Here is a 21,669-nt window from a genome sequence, read left to right as displayed (position 1 = left end):
TTGCACCTACTTTATAGAAATTTCATGCATATCTCAGTCTCACGCTGGCTTTGGGCAGTACAGTTCAGGAGGGGCACTGACTTGGTATTAAAGGGCAATTTTGTCATGTTCATTGACTACAGGAGCACCCAGAAAAAGCTGGTCATTTCAGAGGAGCCCCAATCATGCCTTAGGGTTTAGAGCACACTTGAGTGCTCCCCCCCAGCACCTTCATGCCTGGTCTGCCAATCTCCCTTGAACTCATCCAGTCTCATGGTGATGTGTGACTGACACCGAGTCCTGCCTCAACAGGGACACCTGGGATTCACACACAGCTTCATCCTTAAACTGTATCAGCAAATAAAAAAAAAAAAAAAAAGAAGGAAAAACCCAAACCCAGAAACTATCCCAGTTCTAATCAAGCAAACTTTTTATATGAATAATTTTGTTTTCTGATCAATTACTCACTTTAGGTACCTGTCATGCAACGAAAAAAGCCCAACCTGGTTTGGAGATCCCTTTCTTCTCATTTTAAATTTTAAGAATATTGGTAATTTTTCTATTTTGTTTTCCCCACTTGTCATGTGAAGGCAGTTTCCTATTTGCTTTCTCACCTTTTTTTGGTAAATCTAAATTTATTACCAGTGATTTCCTTTATTTTCATTGTTCTCAGCTGTCAGACTACTCAGACTAATCGGGATTTATTTACACACACACAGTGTTGCTCCAAAATATCCCTTCAAACAGCAAGTGACAGCATTACAAGACAGCTCAGAAAACATACTGAGTAACCCTTATGCAAATAAAAAGGGAGCTTTTCAATAAAAAAAAATCATGATTACCCCATTGAAATCTAGCTAACACGGTGCCTGTAGTCTACGAAAAAGCAACACAAACAAAAAAACCCACTATTTCCTTTAGCTTATTTCTAAGTCACAGAAATGTTTTCACAAATGAATCTTGGCAAGAAGGGAGTGGTTGTTTTGACAACTTATAAAAACCCATTACACTTGTCCTCCTCTTCTTTAATTATCAGAATGGCTAAAGAAATGCTTCCATTTTAGACATGTAATTTGGCATTTCCATGAGCTGAGCATGTTCTGAAGCTGCAGCATATCACACAGCCATATGAGGAAGGAAAGAACAATAATGTTCCTGACAGGAACTCATTTTCATCAGGAGTTTTAGAAGAAGGGATCATTCTTTATTAATGGGGTCACACAGATTAGATGCAGAAGGGTTCAGTGTTTTTCCCCAATCCAAACAGAACACAGGAAAATTAGCTACTAAAAAAGAAAAATTATTGTTATTTGGCTGTACATGTATGGGTCAGATTCAAAGCCCTATGAACTCAATAGAAAAACTCTGGCAGACTTCAATTAGCTTTGTATCATGCCTGCTAATGAATTTATTCAAGTTGTTGACTGGTGGCTAAATTGATATAATTCATAACAAACACATTTACAATAATCTTTGCCTAGAAAGGTTTCACCTTACACTGCAGGTGATACTAAAGCTGAAAGAATTATTTAAATAACTTTGTATAAAAGAACACTTTTTTTCTACTTTTATTTTTTGTGCACTCGTATTTCACATGAGCCACCTCTGACTGTTCCATAAAAAAACCCATGCTGGGAAAAAAAAGGTATATTCTTCACTTCAGCAAGGAGCAAGAATAAAATCTAACTACCAGAGCACATTCTCTGGCAGATAACTTTATAGTCATTCATCCTACATTAATAATGTTCATAACAAAGTGAGTTTTATGCACAGTGTTTAACATTACAGTTTATAGCAGCAGACAGTTAAAGCCTACATTAGATGAGAGCATTTTAGATAAATGCTCTCCAATTAATCTGCATTTGGCTTATCAGTTTGAAGATGCCCATTTGACATCAGAACACTTAAACAACCTTGGGGGACACCATCAGACTGCACTGGTGCAGTGGCCACTAAAGCCTCAACTTGTCCCTTGCCCTCAAGTTTCCTCCTGCAACCTGTCCCCAGACCTGGGTGTCTTTTAGGGTCTACACAGTTCAGAAGACTCCCAGTGGTCACAGACCACCACCCTGGTGATCACAAGCTTGGATACTGATATTTCTATCCCTGAATGTGTGTATGGAAGGTGGAGAAGAGAGAGGTCACATCCTTTCCAGGTACCCCCACCTTTCTGGCCCTGCATGGGACAATGTTAGAAAGACAACACAAAGCAGTAGAGCATCCTGGGGTTTATGGATTATTTATTATTATTATTATTGTTATTAAAAACACACACATATGCTTTCCTCCTGTATTTTCAACATTCTACAAAAAAGGGAAGTCTGCCCTAGGCTTTTAACCACCATTTGGAAAAGCCATCTTGGAGGCACTGAAGTATTTTTTGACTATTTTAACATAGTTAACAAGTGGCAAAAACAGTAAGATTAAATAATTGAGGGTATCAGGAGAATAAAGTATATTTTGTGTGCTGGATAATTTTGTAACATTTCCACTGTCTGAAGTCTATTGTCTTTGTCTGCTTCATCGAAAAAACAAAATCAGAGTTTTGCCAAACTCTACCATGTCAGTGTTATCTCAAAGATGAAGCACTAATATAGACCAAATTTTCCCCCAACAATTTGACACGCTCAGCAATTTTTCAGTATTTCCTCACTGATGTACAGAGTCAGCTGAACACAGCATTAAACGGTATGAAAAAATACCATTATCTTGGGATATATCATAAAAGTCACTTAAATACGATGGTGACTAGAAAAATCTTGGAAACTCCTATGTAAGTTTTCAGAAAAGCTACACATGGATAGAAAATATTTTCTCTAACTTGTTTTAAGCCATTAACAATCACTGGGCAGTGGGGAAAACAAACCCAAACAGACAGTGAGTCAAAATATACAAAGAAATAACAATAAATGTATCTGAAAGTGGCAGTAGTAATTATCATGGTATAGACTGGTTTCTTGACTGGAAACTATGTGAAAAAAAAATTAGATATTTTTATTAACAAGTCACACCCTGCTAGGTACTATGCAAGCAAACAGACAGTATTTCTGCCACAGAGGATGGCTGCTGATCCTGCAAATATTTACTTACTCATTTCCCTTCCCCATTCGGATGAGTCTTATTTGTCACTCAAGAGGCATGGGCACATGCCCAAGCATCTGCAGAATCAGTGTCTAGAACAGGCAAAATATGAGAGGTAGAAATGGAAACCCTAGAGGCTTGCCCTCAGATCCCAGACATTCAGGCAGTGGAAGATGCAGGGAAAACTCTCCTAAACCCTGGTCTGCTGGCCTCTCCTGGAAACGACAGATGCTTCAAAGGATGCTGGAGGAATGCATCTGGTGCTAAGGAACAGGGCTGCCTTACTCCAAGCAGTTGTGAAGATTTTAGTTAGACATCTAACTTGCAGCAGAACCTACTGAACCCTTGAGAGGTGCTGACAGACAGGCAGAGCTGAAGCAGCAAGAGAGCTCTTCTCAGCTCATGCTGACCCTCATGAGGCCACAAAACATTAATCAATTCATTCATACAGATGTGCCTAGAGAGAGGAAATCACTGGTCCCTGTTAGGATTGCACTGCCTTTGCAGTTGGATTGGAGTCACTTGGCCCCTGGTCTATGTTCATTATACACAGTCTGTTTAATGAACACAAGTTAGAGTCCACTTTTAAAAGGGCCCTTGGCACTGTAGCTGACATCGTGACTTCTTAAAATGAAATGAATGAGATTTGTTTTCCTCATTAAAATTCTCATGGTGTTAAATCTGCTAAATTTTCTTTAGGACTATTTTTCTTCCTGGAAAATGACAAGTCTTTATTATAACAGATCCTCAACAAGCTAGAAGTGAAATAAAGTTTACATTTTCCCTTTGTGTGCAAATTTAGTGACAAAACATACAGTGTGAGGGCTGTGAGACAGCACATCCAAGTTTCCATTTGCCCTGGAAGCCCATCTTTCAGTAATTGTGGCAGCTTCAAAGGGACTCAAAGTGAGTATCCCAGGAAAGGGCAAGGAGGTATTTGCCAAAGGAGTCCTGACAATTAATATGAGAATATCTTCCAAACTAATGTGTTCAGCTACGTCCCCAAGCTCTCAAAACTAGTTAAACAACTGGGACACTCTCCCTTGAAAGGAAAAAGCACCTTACAAAGTTTACCTCTGAGCGATTTTCCAGGCACTAAGAGCACAATTTTTCTCCCATGGTCAGCAGTTTTTCCTGTGGCAGAGAGGAAACTTGTGCTCTATGGAAAGTTCACAAGTTCATGTATCTCCTCACAAGATGTGACCACCAGGATCTTGGAATATAACCCTAGTGACTCTTACATGGTCATCAAGACCTTGTGCTTCTTCAGACTTCTGTCAGTCCAAGGAATTCCTTATGGGAGATCTCAAAAGGCTAATTCTGCATTCCTGACATAAAAAGTATACTTGTTATTAGCCTGCTAGCACAGAACTAGGTGGTTCCTCACCAACTGATCCTGTAACTCTGCAGGGGAAAGCACAGCAGCACACCTCTTTCTTGGCAGCATCTCCATTTGCCAATTAATACACTGTTTTTCATAGCTGGCTTTCTGTTTGGGGGCAGGAAAAAACAGACTGCACGCTGGAACTACAAGCCATCCCTAAATGCTTCAGTTGGCAAGACTGAAGGCTTTGTTATTCATGGGAAGTCAGGAGCTTTCCTCCAAATTTCAAGGGACTTGAATGTTCCAGAAAACACATGCTTTCCCCTTGCAAGCCTGACCTTATTCAATGTTCAAATATTCTTCTCCCTCCAAAGAACTCAAAGAAAATAAGAACTCAAAGAAAAGAAAAAGCCTTGAGGTGGAAAGAACGAAAAATAAGAGAATGGAAGCCATTAAGACAACAATACAAAGCTCACCCATGTTGAGCAACTGAGCTAAATCAGAACAAGATAAAGTTGGGTATGTTGAAAATAGAGCCTTCTTTGATCACATTACACTGTCTACATTGAAAGCAAGTGGCATTTTTTAACTTGCATGCAAAAAGACAGCCTAATAATAAGATTATTATTAATAATAATACCCCACAACAAAATCACACAGAGACCTACCAAACAAGACTTTGTACTTTCTGTAGCTCATACATGGTAGAAGAGATTAGTAAAGTAACTGAGCAGCAGTGACAAAGCTATTGTTGTGTTTCACCTAACATTGAAGGTGTACTGCAGTGATGAGTGCAGTCACAAAATCTTTCAAAGCAGACCAGAACAGTACTTGAAAGGGAGGGGAGGGAAAAAGAAAAGGAAAAACCCAAACAAACCAACAACAAAAGAACTAAAAGCTTAAGTTTAAAGTAGGATCACAGCCTCAAAAAAAACCCAAAGAAAACATTTTTGGCTGGTCAAAGCACAAAACCCAGAAATATCACTTAAGCATACAGCAATTTAATGAATCTCCTCTCTTGCTAGCAGTCTAACAGATGCTTAAAATTAGCTGTATTGCTGGTACAATATGCTTGTATTAATGCAATTTACTGCCTGTTTTCTGTATAAGCAAATTGAATCTTCTGCTACAGAGGTTTCTTTGGCTTTTCAGTACTATGATCTCAGCTCAGGTACTGGCATGTGAGCTTTCCTGACAGACAATTAGGCCCAATTAAAAGTACTGTTCTTTATCAGATAGGACAAATACAAAAAGGGGGAAGTCAGTGATCAAAGTCAGTCCCAAAAGTGACCTTTCTGGATTAAGACAAGGCCACTTGGACGAGGCAGGGTAGGGAAAGCAGAATATGCTAATCTCGCTTCATAAGGAAAGGGCTGTAGTTTTTGAGTCTGTAAAGTCTGTAAAGTCATGAACACTCCAATCAGAGCCTTCATGATTCATGTCTGTGAAACTGGATCACTACCCTGGAAAATTCACATCATGGTAAGGAAGCAGTGGGCTCTCTTCTACTCCCTTTCATTTGTTCATGCCTTAAAAATTTTCCTTTTCCTACAGAGGCAGACTGGTCCAAATCCTTAAACGCTGTAAATGATCTCATCTCCATTAATGCCCATGGAGCTCCACAAGACACCAGCTGAGTTGCTGACCTGCTCTCTGCATTGTAACCTGTCTGTAACCCAACCCCTCTGGCCCCAGGTGAGGCAGCCACAGAGAAGATGACGTGCTGTGAGCAGCAGTACTTACTGCAGTTCTCTGCCCTCTTATTGCGATGGATCACTGTCTTCTGACTGGGTGTGCTGAACAGGCTGGTCCAGTTGACAGTGTGGTAGTAGCACAAGTTGCTGTTGTCCGTTATGTAGATGTTGCCAGCACTGATTTGCTTCAAGGACTGAAACTGCAGAGAGGTAATGCCCTGTTGCTTTAGGATGAGTAAGGAAAGGCCACTGTGATGAGAACAAAAGTAAGAGAACAGGAATTAGCTCCAGAAGGCAGAACTTACTAGAGCTGGCTGGAAATTTCCCACTGGAATTAGTTCCTAGTGGCAAGATGATCTTTCTGGAAAAACTGAGAATTGGTCACAAGACTTTTATTTTGGGGTGAGTCAACCTCCGGTTCTACTGCCTAGAAAATGGTGAGTCCTGTAAGAATTGAGATGCTACAAGCTGTGATGCTCACAGCACTAGGCCCAGGAGGCCAGCAGAACTCCTCACGTAGTTCCATTTCCTCCATTAACAGATTTTTTGAGATAAAGTGCTGTTAGGAAAAATGAATAAAATTCAGATTTCTTTTTCAACAGCATTAATACTATGATTGTTTATATGCTACAGAGAAGCTGACAAAGTCATGCAAAATGTATTCAAACATCTTCTGACAGGCATCAAATTAATGTCATTTAAAGTAATACAGGAAGAAATTGTTATTTTCAAGGAAATTTTTACAGCCAACTTTCTACATTTCATTTTTCTTTTGTTGTAATATGTGGTTATCATCTTTTTTTTCATCAAAGGAACAGTAAATGACTGTCTGTGTAACATGGAAACGACTGCACATATTTTATGACTGAAGATTAGTGAAGACAATATCCAGTTTCTGGGCATCCTTTAAGTTATTGTATTTTAATGACTGTAATTGTTTTCCAGCTGTTCCAAATAAAAATTGCTGCTTCAAAACAGAATGCTGTGTGATTCAACCTCAAGGTTTCACTGCTATTCATATTCTGTTCAGGTTGCTGTTTAAGATGCCAGCAGAATCCTGTGCCTGATTTATTCATCTCCACAATGCGTAACAAGGGGTTGCTGTATATATATCTCTATAAATCTATATATACATATATATATATATATATATATATCTCACTTAAGTACCACCTTGTGCTTCCCCCATTATTTCTCACCACATTTTCTTCTCTTTGAACCAGTTTCTCAATATGAGTTTTCAGACAGAAACATCCCGGGTAAACACAGCACTACAAAGCTCATATACACTCCCACCTGCAAGGTACCTCAGTGATTCGAGTGTTCTTCTTTGTACTGATCTTTTATCTCAAAACCACATTGTTCTTCAGGCACATGAGCCTGCACTTCCAACTGTGACCATACAAACTCCTAATAATGGGGCTAAGTTCTACTATTCATGTCTTTTAAATTATATTTTTTCACAAGGTATTTTAAACCATAAAACGTAAGTTCCAGACAACGAGTTAATAGCTACAGCCATGAACCAACACTTTTTTTTAAAATAATTATGTTCAGAAGGTATCATCCATTATAAACAACCAATTAGCAAAGATACTGGTAATGAACAAAGAAAAAAATAAATCAATTTATGATGTCCTTCCTTTCAGGAATGCAGGATGCTGCATTCTGTGCTACTGAACAAAGAATCATTGAATACTAATAAAAAATCATTCCATCAACAGAGGAAGTACCTTACCTATAGAGAGCTCTTCCACCAATGGTAACCAAGTTAGAAAACACCCTGAAATCTGTCATATTCTCAGGCCATGACTGTATGTTCAAATATCCTGAAGGAGGAAAAGGTCAACACATGAACATCAATAATTTCAACAATAAAGACTGTTTTACCACATACACAAGTTATGACAGGCCTAGCCTATAAATGAAAGACAGTGCTGGTTTGAGACAAAGAAATGAATAAGGAATGCTGCAGACTACCAGGCTGCTCACCACTGTCTCCTCCAAGAAAGCACAGGAGGACTGCTCACAGCAGCATTGCATCCACTTTCAGCAGCCACAGTGAGGGAGAACCCAAACATGGGCTGGAACCTTGCAAGGCCTCCCAGCCTTCTGTAAACAGCAGCAGCAGGTAAAATGAAGATTGGCCTGAATTAACACCATGCCATTCTAAAATGTGCTAGAGACTGAGGCCAGAAGTCGAGAGTTCCATCGTGATTCATTACAAATGGCAAGACTTTCCTATAACAAAGCACTTGCATTAATTTCTGAGGTGAGGACTGTTCATCACCAGAGCACTCTCTGCACAGGTGTGTTGGACCACTTGTTTTGTGCTACACAGACTTCCAGAGAGTGCAGTTCCTGATGGTTTTGGCTCTACTGGACTGAAATGCAGTACATAGTTAAGCACAGGGGTAATTCCACTTAAGTAGCAGAACTCAGACTGTTAATTACTGTTCTTAAGAATGGCAAATTACAGCCATCCAGATGCCAGGTTATCTTTGACATTAATTAGGGGGAGACAAAGAGTCTGCTTTCCATTTTAATCCCATTGGTTTGCTGAAAAACACTGGTTTGCTTTTGAGAGGTAAAGCATGTGGGAGAGAACTTGTTTCAAATGCCTAACACTTGTTGAGCTCTACCCAGCTACAACCAAGCTGTAGTGCCCAAAGGTATTTTTTTTTTGGTGCATGTAATAGAATTATTTTTTTGCATTTCCCTATCTGTGCACAATCAGCAATCAAATAAGAACTCAGAGCTCTAGTATCTTCCTCCCTGTCCCCCAAATGAAACAACAAGAAGCAAAATGCAAGAAAACAAAAGTACTGAGTTCTAGTTCTATGACCCCAGTGAAAAGTCACAAAAAATGGGAGGCACTACCACTCCACACATTATACATCTATCTTTAAATTACAGAAGCTAATTTGCAGCAGCATCTTCTGTTAGACCAAGGGAAGTAGCTGTAAAAGCAGATTGGCTTGTCTGTTCTTCCAAGGCATATTTCAAATATTTTCAGGTGAAGACAATTGTTTCCCACGTTTCAGCACCATTTTCCTCACTAGGTGTCCCCCCTTGCAACACTTGTCCTGCTTTGCTAGATGGGACCAAGACCCTTTGTCCACTTGCCAGGAAGGTCTTGGTACCCCAAATGTAACAGGTATCCTGTGTTCAGGAGCAAAGGACAACACACTCGTGAATGTCAACTAATACTGAAGTTGTTCTGCATTAAACTTAAATAAAAATGACAGCAGGATGAGCTTAAAGAAAAAGTACCCTGTGTTCTTCAGAAAAACCCAACAAGTGACAGCCATAAACGCAAAATGAGAAGTTCACATTATAGGAAATCAGAAGTGTTTTACCTGTTATCTCTCTCACTGTTTGGAAGATATTTAATTTCTCTGGATTGATTGCAGCAATTGTGTGATACGGGTCTCTGAAAGATTAAAAACACATAATGTGATGCTCTAAATAATAAAAGATTAGGTTCTCAAAGCTATACTGTGTAGAAAGCAGTATTAAGGTACTCAACACTTTGCTTTTAGGAAGCATATGAGCCAGATTTCTTCAACATATTGTGCTTGTAGACCTGTGTCTAACTTCTCCCAAGTCATCTTGAAGGAAAATAATGGTGCTTAACATCATTAATGTCTTAGCAAATACTTATGCTATGGAAAATGAAGGAATTTGAAACAACCATGGGTGACCTCTCTAAAAAAGTTAATTTTCAATGTTTTTTTCTGGGAATACTAGCTGAAATGGTACAGCTGCAATACTGCACTACCAGGACTAACAAAACTTCTCCTCAAACAAGTGACAAGCTATAATGAAAACAAAGCTAAGAGCATGCCAGCAGTTCCTGATACATGGCATGTAAAGGGCACACTTTTTAGAATGTGTTGAACAGGGAACGTCAGAAAGTACAGATCTCTGCCAAGCAAGTTTGTCACAAGAGAAATTAAATAAGCCCCAAAAACTAAAATCTCAAAATTAGATATGCTACAGCATAGAAAGATGAAGCTGACCTTGATTTTGAGAGTGACACTACTTAGTAAATAAAACTTTGGCCCCTAAGAAGCCAATTAGAAGGTTATAACAAACAAAAATCCTTTAAAAAAAATAAATCTTTAATGTCATGTGTTGGTATTTCTGTGGGTTTGCTGAGAGTAAGAAACATCCACAGTAAATTTGGAGCATGCACTTCCCCTTCTCCTCCTGCTTTCCAGGACACACCATTTTTGGAATTGAAACATGTAGGTAATCAGCTAGGGGGTCTTTGGGGAGAGGCCTCACAAGTCTATGTGATGACAGACTGATGGGGTCACTTCTAACCATCCTGGAGGTGACTCCAGGCTAGCAGCAACAAAATGAGTTCTTGAACCTCAGCATAAAGCCCAGTGGACCACAGAAGCATCAAATACGCTCAATTTTAACAATTTGGGGCTCTCAGAAAACTAAATAACAACTTTTGACTACCTAACAGAAACACAGTACCTTTGCTTTCAAAATGCATTAACATCAAAAAAGGAAAACCCTTGCCTGTAATAAACATGAAGTTGCTGAATTGGACCTCTAAATTCTAAGATAAAATAGTTTTAAAAATGCAGATAAGCCCTTAAACTTAAGCCCTTAAACAGGTAAATGTCTGATATGTTTTATCAACTTAGTTCCAGCTCGTCGTGAAACTGGAAATGGAGAACTAAAGGGAAGATAAGAAGCTGGTGAGCACTGAGAGCTCATTGCTCCTGCTGCAAGGTGGGGGGAAGGAGGAGGTAGCATTTGCTGCTAGAGCTGGGGGTGTCCACCCTTAAAATCACAGCTCTCCTTGATATATCCCACTGTGTCACAGGCAGGAACACAAGCAGAAGGCAGTTGGAGTTTTTAGCACCCCAACCAGAAGAAAACAGTGGAGACAAAGCTGCATCCGACCTATACAGGTCCTACCCATTTTCCAGTCAATGTTTTTTCTGTCTCTGTCTCAGGCAGCAGATCTGTATCCTAATAAAGATCACTTTATCCATACACATTGCCTCAGAAAAGTACTACTGACTCAGCAAAGTTTAGGTCCACCTTCATCCCACTTAACTTCTGGCCACTGGTAAAGCCAACTCATAATTATCAAATTTATATATAAAATATTATAAATAATTGTGTATAAAACTAAAAAAATTCATCCTTCTAAAAGTTGCAGTTCACTCTGAGGAAACAAATTTGTAAAAGAAGTTAAGTGAAAGTTGGAGAGGAAATATATAAGATTGCTGTTGTATTATACTGTCCATTTATATAATAAACTAATTTTGCAGGTATTGTAATTTTTTAAATTTCCCTTTTATATTATTGATTTGCAAAATGTAACAGAAATCTTAAAAAAAACCCTGTTCCAGAAATATAGCTACTATGAGATTCATTCTCGGATCTTCTTCTCTTCCTTTAATATATACTACTGTAATTTATGCTGTAGAACAATTTGGGGTTGCAGAACTCAGTGTCCTCATACTTTGACTTGAGTTTTCTTCATGAAGAATGGGAGACTAAGTGCTGCACAGTTTCAACATTGCATGGTCTATTCTTCTATAATATAGAACAAACTATTTTAGCTCTTTGCTTATAGTTCAAATTTAGATATTTTTCAGGTGAATACAGTTTTATTCAGGACTGGGTTTGATTCCTTTAATTTAGACAGATTTTTTAGTGGGACTTGTCTCATAACTTTGCAGCTACTACAACTTTTGCAACAAAAGCAATTCTTATACTCAAAATTACATTTCATGGAATGCACTGAATTAATCCACACAAAATTTCTCACAGTCTCTAGTTGCTTGCCTTGCATTTACTTGATTTCTTCCTGTCCTGTGAGTTCTAACAGATTTACATCAGCCTCCTGGCCAGTCATTTTGGCCAGATCAGAAAGTGATGGCCTGAGCAGACTACTGTGTTACCTCCTCCAGGGTTTCAGCAAGTTCCAAGCAGCATTTCCTTAAACCACCTGAACGAAAGTCCTTCTCCCTCCCTATGCTACATTAACCTTTCCCATTGCACTCCCTGCTGAAGAGATGAGAAGACCAGCTACAGACTCAAAGTTCACCTTTCTTGGCCTTTTGAGAACTAGTGAGCTGCAGGGCCCCACTGAAGTGGGCTGTCAGCTGCCTTGCTCAGGGCTGCAGTCAAGTAGCAGGTGAAGCATTACAACCAATCACTGCAACAAATCAAGGAAACAAGTAATTTCTTTCCACCTCACCTAGTAGGGAACTTTGAGCCAGCCAGCTTAGTGTCAGCCACTTCATTATAATCTAAACGTATCAGAAGCTATAGAAAGACTAAAGGAAAATCTGCTGGCACTACTCATGACAGAATTCTGTTTCAGATCAATCTGCAGACATTCAATTAATCACACTTTTGTTATGCCATAAAGCTGCAAACATGGAGTTGGCTTGGGAACTGCATTTCAGGTATCAATTCTTGACAGCTAGTTGCAAGCAATGCTGAAAGCTCAGAGGAATCTAAAAAGCAAGCTAAAATTTGAAACCTACACACTGGTAAAAGCAATTGAATATTTTATACTGTTAATGTACCACAAAATATCTGTATACTTATCACAACAAAGGGACAAGAGGGTTTAATCATACTTGTGCATTCCGACAATTTTGTTCATTTTAATAGGTCTAAAAACACCTCAAAGTTTCACATGTAACCCACCATGGCTGATTACAACATGAAGGCTTGCATTAGTAAGAAGATACAAATGAATGTGTGTTCTCTCAGTGACAGAAAGAATACAATGAAAAGAAGTGGCATTGCATTGGACCTCAACTGAACATCAAACCAGAGGATGTCTGCCTTCCTTGGGCACGTCCCACCCTTGCAGCACTTGCCCCATGAATTCACCTCTGCTACAATGGCAAACCCACATTGTACCAAATTGAACAGCAAGGCACCAGTTATCTGGCTGATGTATTCTCCTCCAGAAGAACACACCGGAGAGACTTGAAAATACTGGTTCTCTATCTCCACATCTACAACCGTTACTAAGGCTTATTCAATATGCAGCCATATCTAAACCAAAAAATGGATTTAAATACCAGTGAGTTCTGTGTATCACTGCAATTGAAACTTGGATACTTTGTACATATATGCAGTGACAGCCACCCAGGCCATGACTAGTTATGCTAAGCAAGGTTCTCTCTCCACGTATTCTGCACATTAGACTACTGGTCATGCAAGATTTAAACCAAACTCACGTAAGGTAGCTTCCCTTTCTCCCTTCTGTTCTCTAACCAGCCATTATTGTAAGCCAGTACTGAGGATCTCATAAAGTAACCAAAAATCATAGTTGTCTTTTCTTTTTTTAGTGCAAACAATCTGATTCATCCTTTCTTTTCCTGGAAGTTGAATCTTTAGAATCAAGGTAATGGTTTCCTTCATAATGGAAGGCAGAAAACTAATTTATCTGCTATTCCATCAAAGAAGCTTGCAGGCATCATTAAGAGGTGGATGCAATTGGTTTCAGCTGGCACCATGACATATTTTCTCACTTACCCATGAATCCCAGTAACAAGGAAAATAAGGTTGCCATTGATCTTGGTACAGTTTATGAACTTGTCAATGTTGCTGGAGTCCACCGTCTGAGCTGACACTAAACTTCCTGTTCCAATGCCATCACATGCTGCCAAAACAAGGAGCTTATGTAAAGAACTAGGAAAAACAATTACTGAATCAAAACACATTGACCTTATAGACACGAATCTTCATTTCTTTCAGCAGAGGTGTTCAAACAGCACCGGGGACCCATATTCCCAAGGGAGCACATGTCAATCTAAAACAAACAATAAACTAAAGTACCTGCCACAGAAGGACACCCTGGCACACAGGTTAAGGTATTTCACAAGGGGATCTAAAGGCAAGTATCAACCACACAAAATACCACTCAATCCAGCCATAAACATACAACTTAGCTTTCTTCGTGAGAGAGTAAGGAACACTACATGTATATATTTTCATGCATCAAACTGTCTATCCAAACAGAAAAAAAAAAAGTTCTTTACTGCAATTAAGCCCACTAGGACTGAAAGGTGGCACAGGCCCACATGGGAAAAATGAGGGTGCTTTGTTCTGAAGACCTTCAAGCAGGGAGCAGAAAGTCTCCCTACTGGAGTCTAGGACAGCAAAGTAACCTACAGATTTCAGTCTTCTCAACAGCAGAATCACTACTCTGTGTTTTAGACACTTAGAAAGGAGGTAGAAGATTCTGGGAAAAGAGAGACATTTTTAAAAAACAGAGGAAATATATGGACACCTAATGTATTGACAAGTATGAGACATACCATACATCAAAGTCAGGGCTTTTTGTATGGCCCCCTTTGGAATGACAAAAGGACAGCTCTAAAACACCTCCAGGAAAAATTTGTCCTTAAAATAATGTAATCAAGAATTCTTTCAGATTTCTCCAAAACCAACAGAGAAATCTCCTTCATTTGCATCTAATAAAAAGTAATTAGTTTGGTTGTATCACCATTACAACTCAATAAACTTTCAAGAAAGACTGTTAATATTCTACAATGCACTCATGAAGGGTATTTCATGCCAAAATAACACCCTGCTCTGCTACATTCAAGAAAATTGATACTGAACTGCTCCCTACCTTTAGGACAAATGTCAGTGCAGGGCTTGCACATCTTAATACCATTTTCTTCAACCTCCATCTTGGAGCTTGGACATGCACGAACACAAGAGCTGGAATCTACCACAAAGTTGTCTAAAGAAAAAAAGGATATATTGGAAGAAAGTGAATAATGGTGCTGGGACACAAGTTTTTGGACTCTGTGTCAATACATATTGTTGCCTCAGCACTTTTCCATTGACATTAACATTTACCATTCAGTGTTTTCAGAAGCGTACAAGTAAGCAAAGACACATTTTTGTAGACTTATGAAAATGAGTGAATCACAGAATGGTCAGGCCTGATCCCCCCTTCTCTCCCAGTTTAGCTTTATTATTATTTGTAGTGAAAAAAAGCTACAGTCGTTGGAGAGAAACAAAACAAGATGGTGTGCCCTTTTTCATACACACACAAAAATCTATACATCTGACATAAACCAGCTGTCAAAGGGGATATATCATGACTGATCCTTCCTAATTAAAAGCTTAATGCTGTTAAGAAAGGGAAAAAAATGGGAAAAGCTCAATGAAGTATTTAAGCAAAGAATTTTTATACCCCTTATTGGCATGGTATACCAGGTTCATGAAAACCCCAATCTTCCTTCAAATAATCCACCACTATTACAGACAGAACTAAATCTTGACAGACACAGCCTCAGCCTACTGTCAATCTGAACTCCTTCACAGATATTCAAAATCTGAATTTTGGTTTGGGTTGAATTATGGTTCCATTTACAGATCACACAACACAACTGTAAACCTTGGTAGGAATGAAAAGGATGGCAAGAACACTGTTTCCTTTATTTTTCTTTCTAACTAAACCAGCAGATTCAAAGATGGTGTAAGCGATGACCCTGTAATTTTTAATGTTACTTGCTGGCTGGTATCTCAGAAGCATGTGTTTTTCAAATGCATGGGATTATTCTTTTTTTAACTCCCTATTCCCCTCTAATTTTAATCTGGAGTTTTAAGACTGCATTGTTGTCAGTATTATGTGTTTACTCCTGATTGGGACAGAACTGTACAGAAAATACTTGGAGTAGCTTTCTGTCAAACCATCACTATTCCAAGTTAAGAAAAGGGTAGCAGTATCATGAAAGCAGTTGGTGCCAGGTGCTGAATTGTTATTTTCCTGAAACAAAAATTTCTACCCTTTCACAATCCCACTAAGTATTTTAACAGTTTGTTTTGAAATTTGAAAATACTGATCTGCACCATGAATGTCACAAGCAGTGGTCATGAAAACAGAAACCTAGTGAAGCCCCTTTCTTTAGGAAAATCACTATAGGATACCAGGGAAGTGTCAGAAACCCAGAACATCACTGCCTTTAGTTAACACATGACAGAGTTATTACAGGCTGTGAGCACATGTGGAGGGATCTGAGGGTTGGTGCTATGCACTCATTGTTTTTAAGGCTCCTGAAATGCAACTCAAACTTCCCCCACCACAGGAGAAGGCAGGTGACACAGCACTTACGTGGGCACTTTTTGACGCAGAAAGCACCATAGGTGTACTTGGCATTGTGATTGTGCTCCAGCTGGAAGGTTGTAGGGTTGTATACAAAAGTCTGGGGGCACTGTGTGACACATGCCCCACTGTCATTGAAATTCATACAGGCCTGCAAAACAAGGGAGACAAACAATATTAAATTAAATCATATAGCTGCTTTTAGGGTTTTTTAGGTTTAAAAGACAGGCTTGCTGCAACATAAGGCATGTGATATATAGTTTTCTAACCTTCATTTTGGCTACTTAACATTTCTTGCTAGGATCTTGGCAAATACATGACTTTTCAAATTAAGCAGGTTCAGTGAGCCTCCTTAATTTGAAACATTAACTGTTACAACACTTCCTACAAAAACAAAAAACCACTGTGGTTTGTTTCATAACTACTGTTACTACTTGCAATCAACTAATTCACAACTTGATAGCACATTCTGAAACTGCCAAGAGTGAGTAGCTATTTATCATAGTCAGTCTAAACAAATGCTAATGACTTTTTCAGAGGTCCAACCTTTAGATTCCTTACAGCATGAGTCCATCATCCAGCTGAAAACTAAAATTCCCAATTAGAAAGCAAGAGGGATAAGAACTTCTTTTGAGCTAGCACAGGAGGGGGTCATTTCCCTAAGTGGCAAGTTTAACAAGGTCAGTTGCTTCACACACTGAGAAAAGAAAATAGGACTTAGAACCACTTAGCATTCAAGCTCTGCCATGCACAGCTGACAGAGGACAGGACCCTGACAAATGAAAAGGCAAGTGTGTGGATAATGGAAGTAATGGTATGCAGGGAAAATAATTGATCATGCAAGGTTGATAATTAGTAATAGAAAAAAACCCCACTGATTTTGACATTCCTTATCGTGTCTATGGTTTTAACCACAGATTATAAAAAAAGTTGGAGCAATTTTCACAAAGCATACCGTGAATGTCACATTTATATGAATATGAAAGCTGTAGCCTGGCTTGGATCCCTCTAGCAGTTTAAGCAACCACTGTTACTCGATAATGGTTCCTCAATAACCTGTCTTCCAGGTTGTTTCAGAAGTGTTAAGTCTAGGAATGAATCCTTCTGGTGCTTTTCCAGGTTTTAAAAAATACAGATTGTTTTGTATCTTTAAAGAGTCAACAAGTATACCAACACATGTGTCCTGTTCCCTCCCCTCCAGGGCTGGGACTGAGAGAAAAGTGAAAAAGATTTCTCTGTTCTGTTGCTTTTACTAACAGTTCTTATCTCCATTCAGACTGAGGGAGATTACTTGTCCTGTCAGATTTCAGAAGGGAGAGGCTAATAATGCACCCAAGGACAATATATGCTGCTGAAAAGGACAAGCAGGGGAATCCTTGATGAAGGTACTGTCTGAAGCAAGCTAAGCCAAACTGCTGATTCTGTCTTTTCTGGTTCTTTAAAATGCCTATTGCAAAACCTGCCAGTTTTTCACAGAAACAGATTTATTTTTTTTTCCTTACAAAGATAAATACAGTCAATTACTTTACTCAGAACTGGATGGGAAGTCCACCCAACCAACAGGTGTTACTTTTCTGGTTCCACTGGGCACTCAATGAGGCCCTCCTATGCATTTCAAGTTTTAGATCTGTTTTGAATCCAAGATGAGAACATCTTTAAAACTTTGCTTGAGCATGTTTGATTGTAGTTATGTCAGTTGATGATTACTGTCTTGCTTTTAGAACTGAATATGCAAATGATTGTATGGCAGCATATGGAGGAGGATGGATGAATTTTATCTATAAATATTAAAACCTGTTGCAAGCTGCCATAATACACTAAAATATTTTTAATGCTTCATAAACTGTACTTTTGCTTATATACTAATTTAGTTTGTTTCCTTAGCCCATTTCTTACATATTGGCTTAAAAGGTACTCTATCATTTACATAACAATTCTCTGATAACAGTTTAGCAAATGCATAAAGCACACCAATACTCTTTGGAGAGATGGCAATTCTCAGCAAAAACTGATCTAGAAGATTTTGGAACTTTTAATTTATTATTAAAACTCTTTGTATACATTTATAATTGCTTCAGTAATATATGCAAATTTCTAGCATTCTGTGCTAAACACCACTAATTTGTGAATAAAAGCACAGGGAAATGCACAGGGAAAAATCAAAGTTCTGTGTCTCAGCTGAAAGCTAAGAACAGTTGTCTATAGCCTAAAGGGTTACACTTTTCACCCACTGTGTCAAAGCAAGTAATGACTAGTCCTGAAAATTGCCAGACCCCTGCTGAATTTCTCTTACATTGCTCTGGGGCCAGGACTGAATGAGAATAAAGCCCTGGGTGCATCTCTGCTGGATCAGAACAAACATGCTAGGTGATCTTTAGCATACATATTTCCATGACTGCCACAATTCAGGGAGTCTAACTCCTTTTGTTGCAGGCTGCGGTACCACACAACTTACGCTGCCAATAACTTGTCCTTAACCTTTGAAAAGGGGCATACATCAACACATCAGCTTTCAGAATGTTCCTCAACACTCATATGGGAACAATAACTGCATTTTTCCACTTCCCTTTGCCTATTTAGATTGTATGTGACACGGGAAAGAATGTTATTTTCCCATCTCTCCAGTCCAAAGCCAACACAGAACTTCCAGTGAGCACTGGATCAGCCATACCACATGTGCTGAACACCTACTCATGCAAAGCCACAGAGAGCAGCCTTAGTAAAACCTGTTAACAGTGGCCACCACTGCATTCCATCAGGAGCCAAAAAACAACATTTAGAATGTGGTTTTGAAGTACACCACCTACCACTATCAAATGATACCTGAACAGTGAGCAAGTCTCAGGGCCAGCCACAGAAAGATTCATTTTTGCTTGTTCATTATCACTCGCCCACAGTTTCAAAACATTTACAATTTTTCATACTCTCCTCCCAGTCCTATCTGGAAAAGTCAATTCCCTAGATATTTTTCTCTTCAGTCATGTGAGTACCTTTGAAAATCCAGTTCTCTGTGCATGTTCTAGCTCCAGGCTTCTTTAGACTTAGGTTTGCTTCCCCCGAAAACAGTAGCAAAATGTGTCTCTGCAACCCAGCATGACAAGCTACACATTTTTTGAGATCAGAGTTGGGTTTTAAAGTTGCTCTTACAAATAACGGACTACAAACAAGATAAATTTTTCTAAAGGCCTGTATGTTCAGATTGTCTGCTTCTTTCAGGAAAAAGTTACCCATTTCCTCTGTCCATCTGAAGTACATGTAGCAGCATGCAATTGAGGCAGAACATTTTGGAAACCACTTCCCTTCCATCTCCATGAAGAAGGATGCCAGGTAAAAAAGCTGAATTTGAATGAAATCTGGCAGTAACAGGGAATGCCTTTCACAGAGAAGCTAAACTGTATTCTTGACTTTCATATGAAAAGCACACATAGCAGTAATAAAAGCAGTGCTCAAACGTAGTGATAAATACCACTAAAAATCTCCCACCACCTCTAAAAGTTAATTTTGAAAAAGCAAAAGATAAAAATCACAGAGATTAGCATATTAATGGTTCCAAATCTGTATTTACAAATCTCCTAAGTCTGTTAATGGGTAATATTAAGTAGACAAGTAACGTTAATATAAATACGAAAAATATTAAACGCTAAAATTCAGCAGTCTGAAGCTGGAAGTGTGCATGCCGGACACTAAAAGGGACAAAGCTGTGCCTTTCAGGGATGGAAGCATAAAGAACTTGCAGGGTGACTGGCAGGAAGAAGCAAACGAGGAGTGTGACACGCACAAAGCAGTCGGTGTCCTTGGGTCCGGAGCAGCCTCCCGCGCACTCCCGGTGGCAGCAGTCGCTGACGTAGGGCCCGTAGCACCGTCCATCACACTGCTCCGCACACACTGTCTTCGTTACTAGGGAGAGGCAGGAAAAATCACCATGTCAGGTTCAGGGCTAAGCAGAGAGCTCTTTAACTGCACACTGAGGAAAACAACAAACCACAGACTGGAAAAACCCTCGAGTTTTAAGATAACGGCTTCGGTGGTATTTGCCACCCATATGCTCCAGGATACCCACATGATACCCTCTTTAGGAACTACATGTTGTTCCAGGACTGTGGAGAAGGTATTTTCAAAGTGTGTGCTCTTATCCCTGGAAAGTCAGGTGGAATAGTATTTTCAAATCATTAGTTTTTGTAAACAGGATACAAAAAACCCCCTCACAAAACACAAGAGCCTAGTTCCACGTGAGTTTTCCCCGTGAAGAATTGCAACGCTGAGTAAACGAGTGAAATTCAGAGTGGGGCCATCAATGTCAGAGCCAAATGCTGCTCTTGATGGCAATGAGTCTGACAAATGGTAACAGAACAGACAACAACCTTGGAACACATTTGGAAACACCACTTACCATTCTATGTAACACAATCCTGTCTTCATTCACAAGGAAATAACTATACCTACCAACTGGATTGTAGTACTACACCATTGTACCTCAGGGTGTACCTTAGTCTTGTGCAAACAATGGTCTAGGAGTGAAGCATCCTCCTTCCCTTACTTAGCTATAGCTGCTATCTTAATTTACAAAAAATAAATTAATATTATCCAAATGACTATACCAACCACCACCACCTAGAGAATGCCAAGAAGCTGTGCTGTCAGCTGTCTTGTGAGAAAAGCTGGGATGTTACGCTTCGGAAATTAACTTTTAACATCTATTTTGTTAAAAGCATTTAATTACTTCTCTACGAAAAACACTTTACAGGAAGTAAGAGAATGCAAAATTCCATACAACTTTATGCTCAATTCTACTATTTAATGTATTGGTAACTCTTTTATAAGTACTTTCCAATCCAAATTCCCTCCACTACTTGCCAGAAATACTTAAGGTAATGCCAAAGCTTCTTGCTGTGCACAATATTTATTTAGGACATAAAAATTTAAATAACCAAAAAGAAGTGATTGTTTATAATCTATAGAATAAAATTATGCACTATTAGAGGAATTCCATTTTCTTTCCTTTCTAAAAGAACCAAGAGCATCTCTCATACCAGGGCTGGTCTGGAGGAACATGGTCCTCTTGCCACCAAAATACTTGAGAAGGATGCCTTCAAAAAACATATTCTGCTTCTGATGAGGCACAGCTCAATGAGGACCTCTACCATGCTGCTCAGGAGAGGGAACACTGAATTTTCCTGAAGCAAAATTTACAATTATAGCAAAGGTCTGTCGCTCTTCTCCTTAATTGTCTGTTTTGCTGGGGAAAGAAACAATGCCAACAGAAATGCCAACATTTTATTCTAGTAAGAGGCTACAACGTATCATATTTATCTTCTGGTTCACTGCATGCCATATGTGCATTGTAACTGCTATTGAGGGTCCAGAACTGAGGAGGCCCTGTCAGGTATATCTTCAGTGGCACCACACATCATGACAGAAATGAGCTCAGTGGGCTCTGAATATTCTTAAGGACTCATATCTAAGACAGTCTG

General features: G+C 39.1%; 1 protein-coding gene across 4 annotated transcripts in view; it reads right to left on the bottom strand.

Annotated features, from left to right (window-relative positions):
- Positions 1–21,669, bottom strand: part of ERBB4 (erb-b2 receptor tyrosine kinase 4) — a 603,712-nt gene that overhangs the window by 154,567 nt on the left and 427,476 nt on the right. For all 4 annotated transcript variants that reach the window (XM_051786747.1, XM_051786748.1, XM_051786745.1 and 1 more), the window contains exons 6-12: positions 19,977–20,095; positions 16,208–16,349; positions 14,714–14,827; positions 13,612–13,738; positions 9,438–9,511; positions 7,817–7,907; positions 6,128–6,327 (exon numbers count right to left, since the gene is read on the bottom strand). In XM_051786747.1, coding sequence (XP_051642707.1) covers positions 6,128–6,327; positions 7,817–7,907; positions 9,438–9,511; positions 13,612–13,738; positions 14,714–14,827; positions 16,208–16,349; positions 19,977–20,095 — 867 coding nt within the window. The remainder of the gene's footprint in view (positions 1–6,127; positions 6,328–7,816; positions 7,908–9,437; positions 9,512–13,611; positions 13,739–14,713; positions 14,828–16,207; positions 16,350–19,976; positions 20,096–21,669) is intronic.

Source organism: Manacus candei, unplaced genomic scaffold (genome assembly GCF_025592945.1).
Source record: "Manacus candei isolate 608988 ecotype Guabito, Panama unplaced genomic scaffold, ASM2559294v1 h1tg000023l, whole genome shotgun sequence".
Taxonomy (NCBI): domain Eukaryota; kingdom Metazoa; phylum Chordata; class Aves; order Passeriformes; family Pipridae; genus Manacus; species Manacus candei.
Note: the sequence above shows the minus strand (reverse complement) of the source record. Positions and strands in the feature narration are given on the sequence as shown.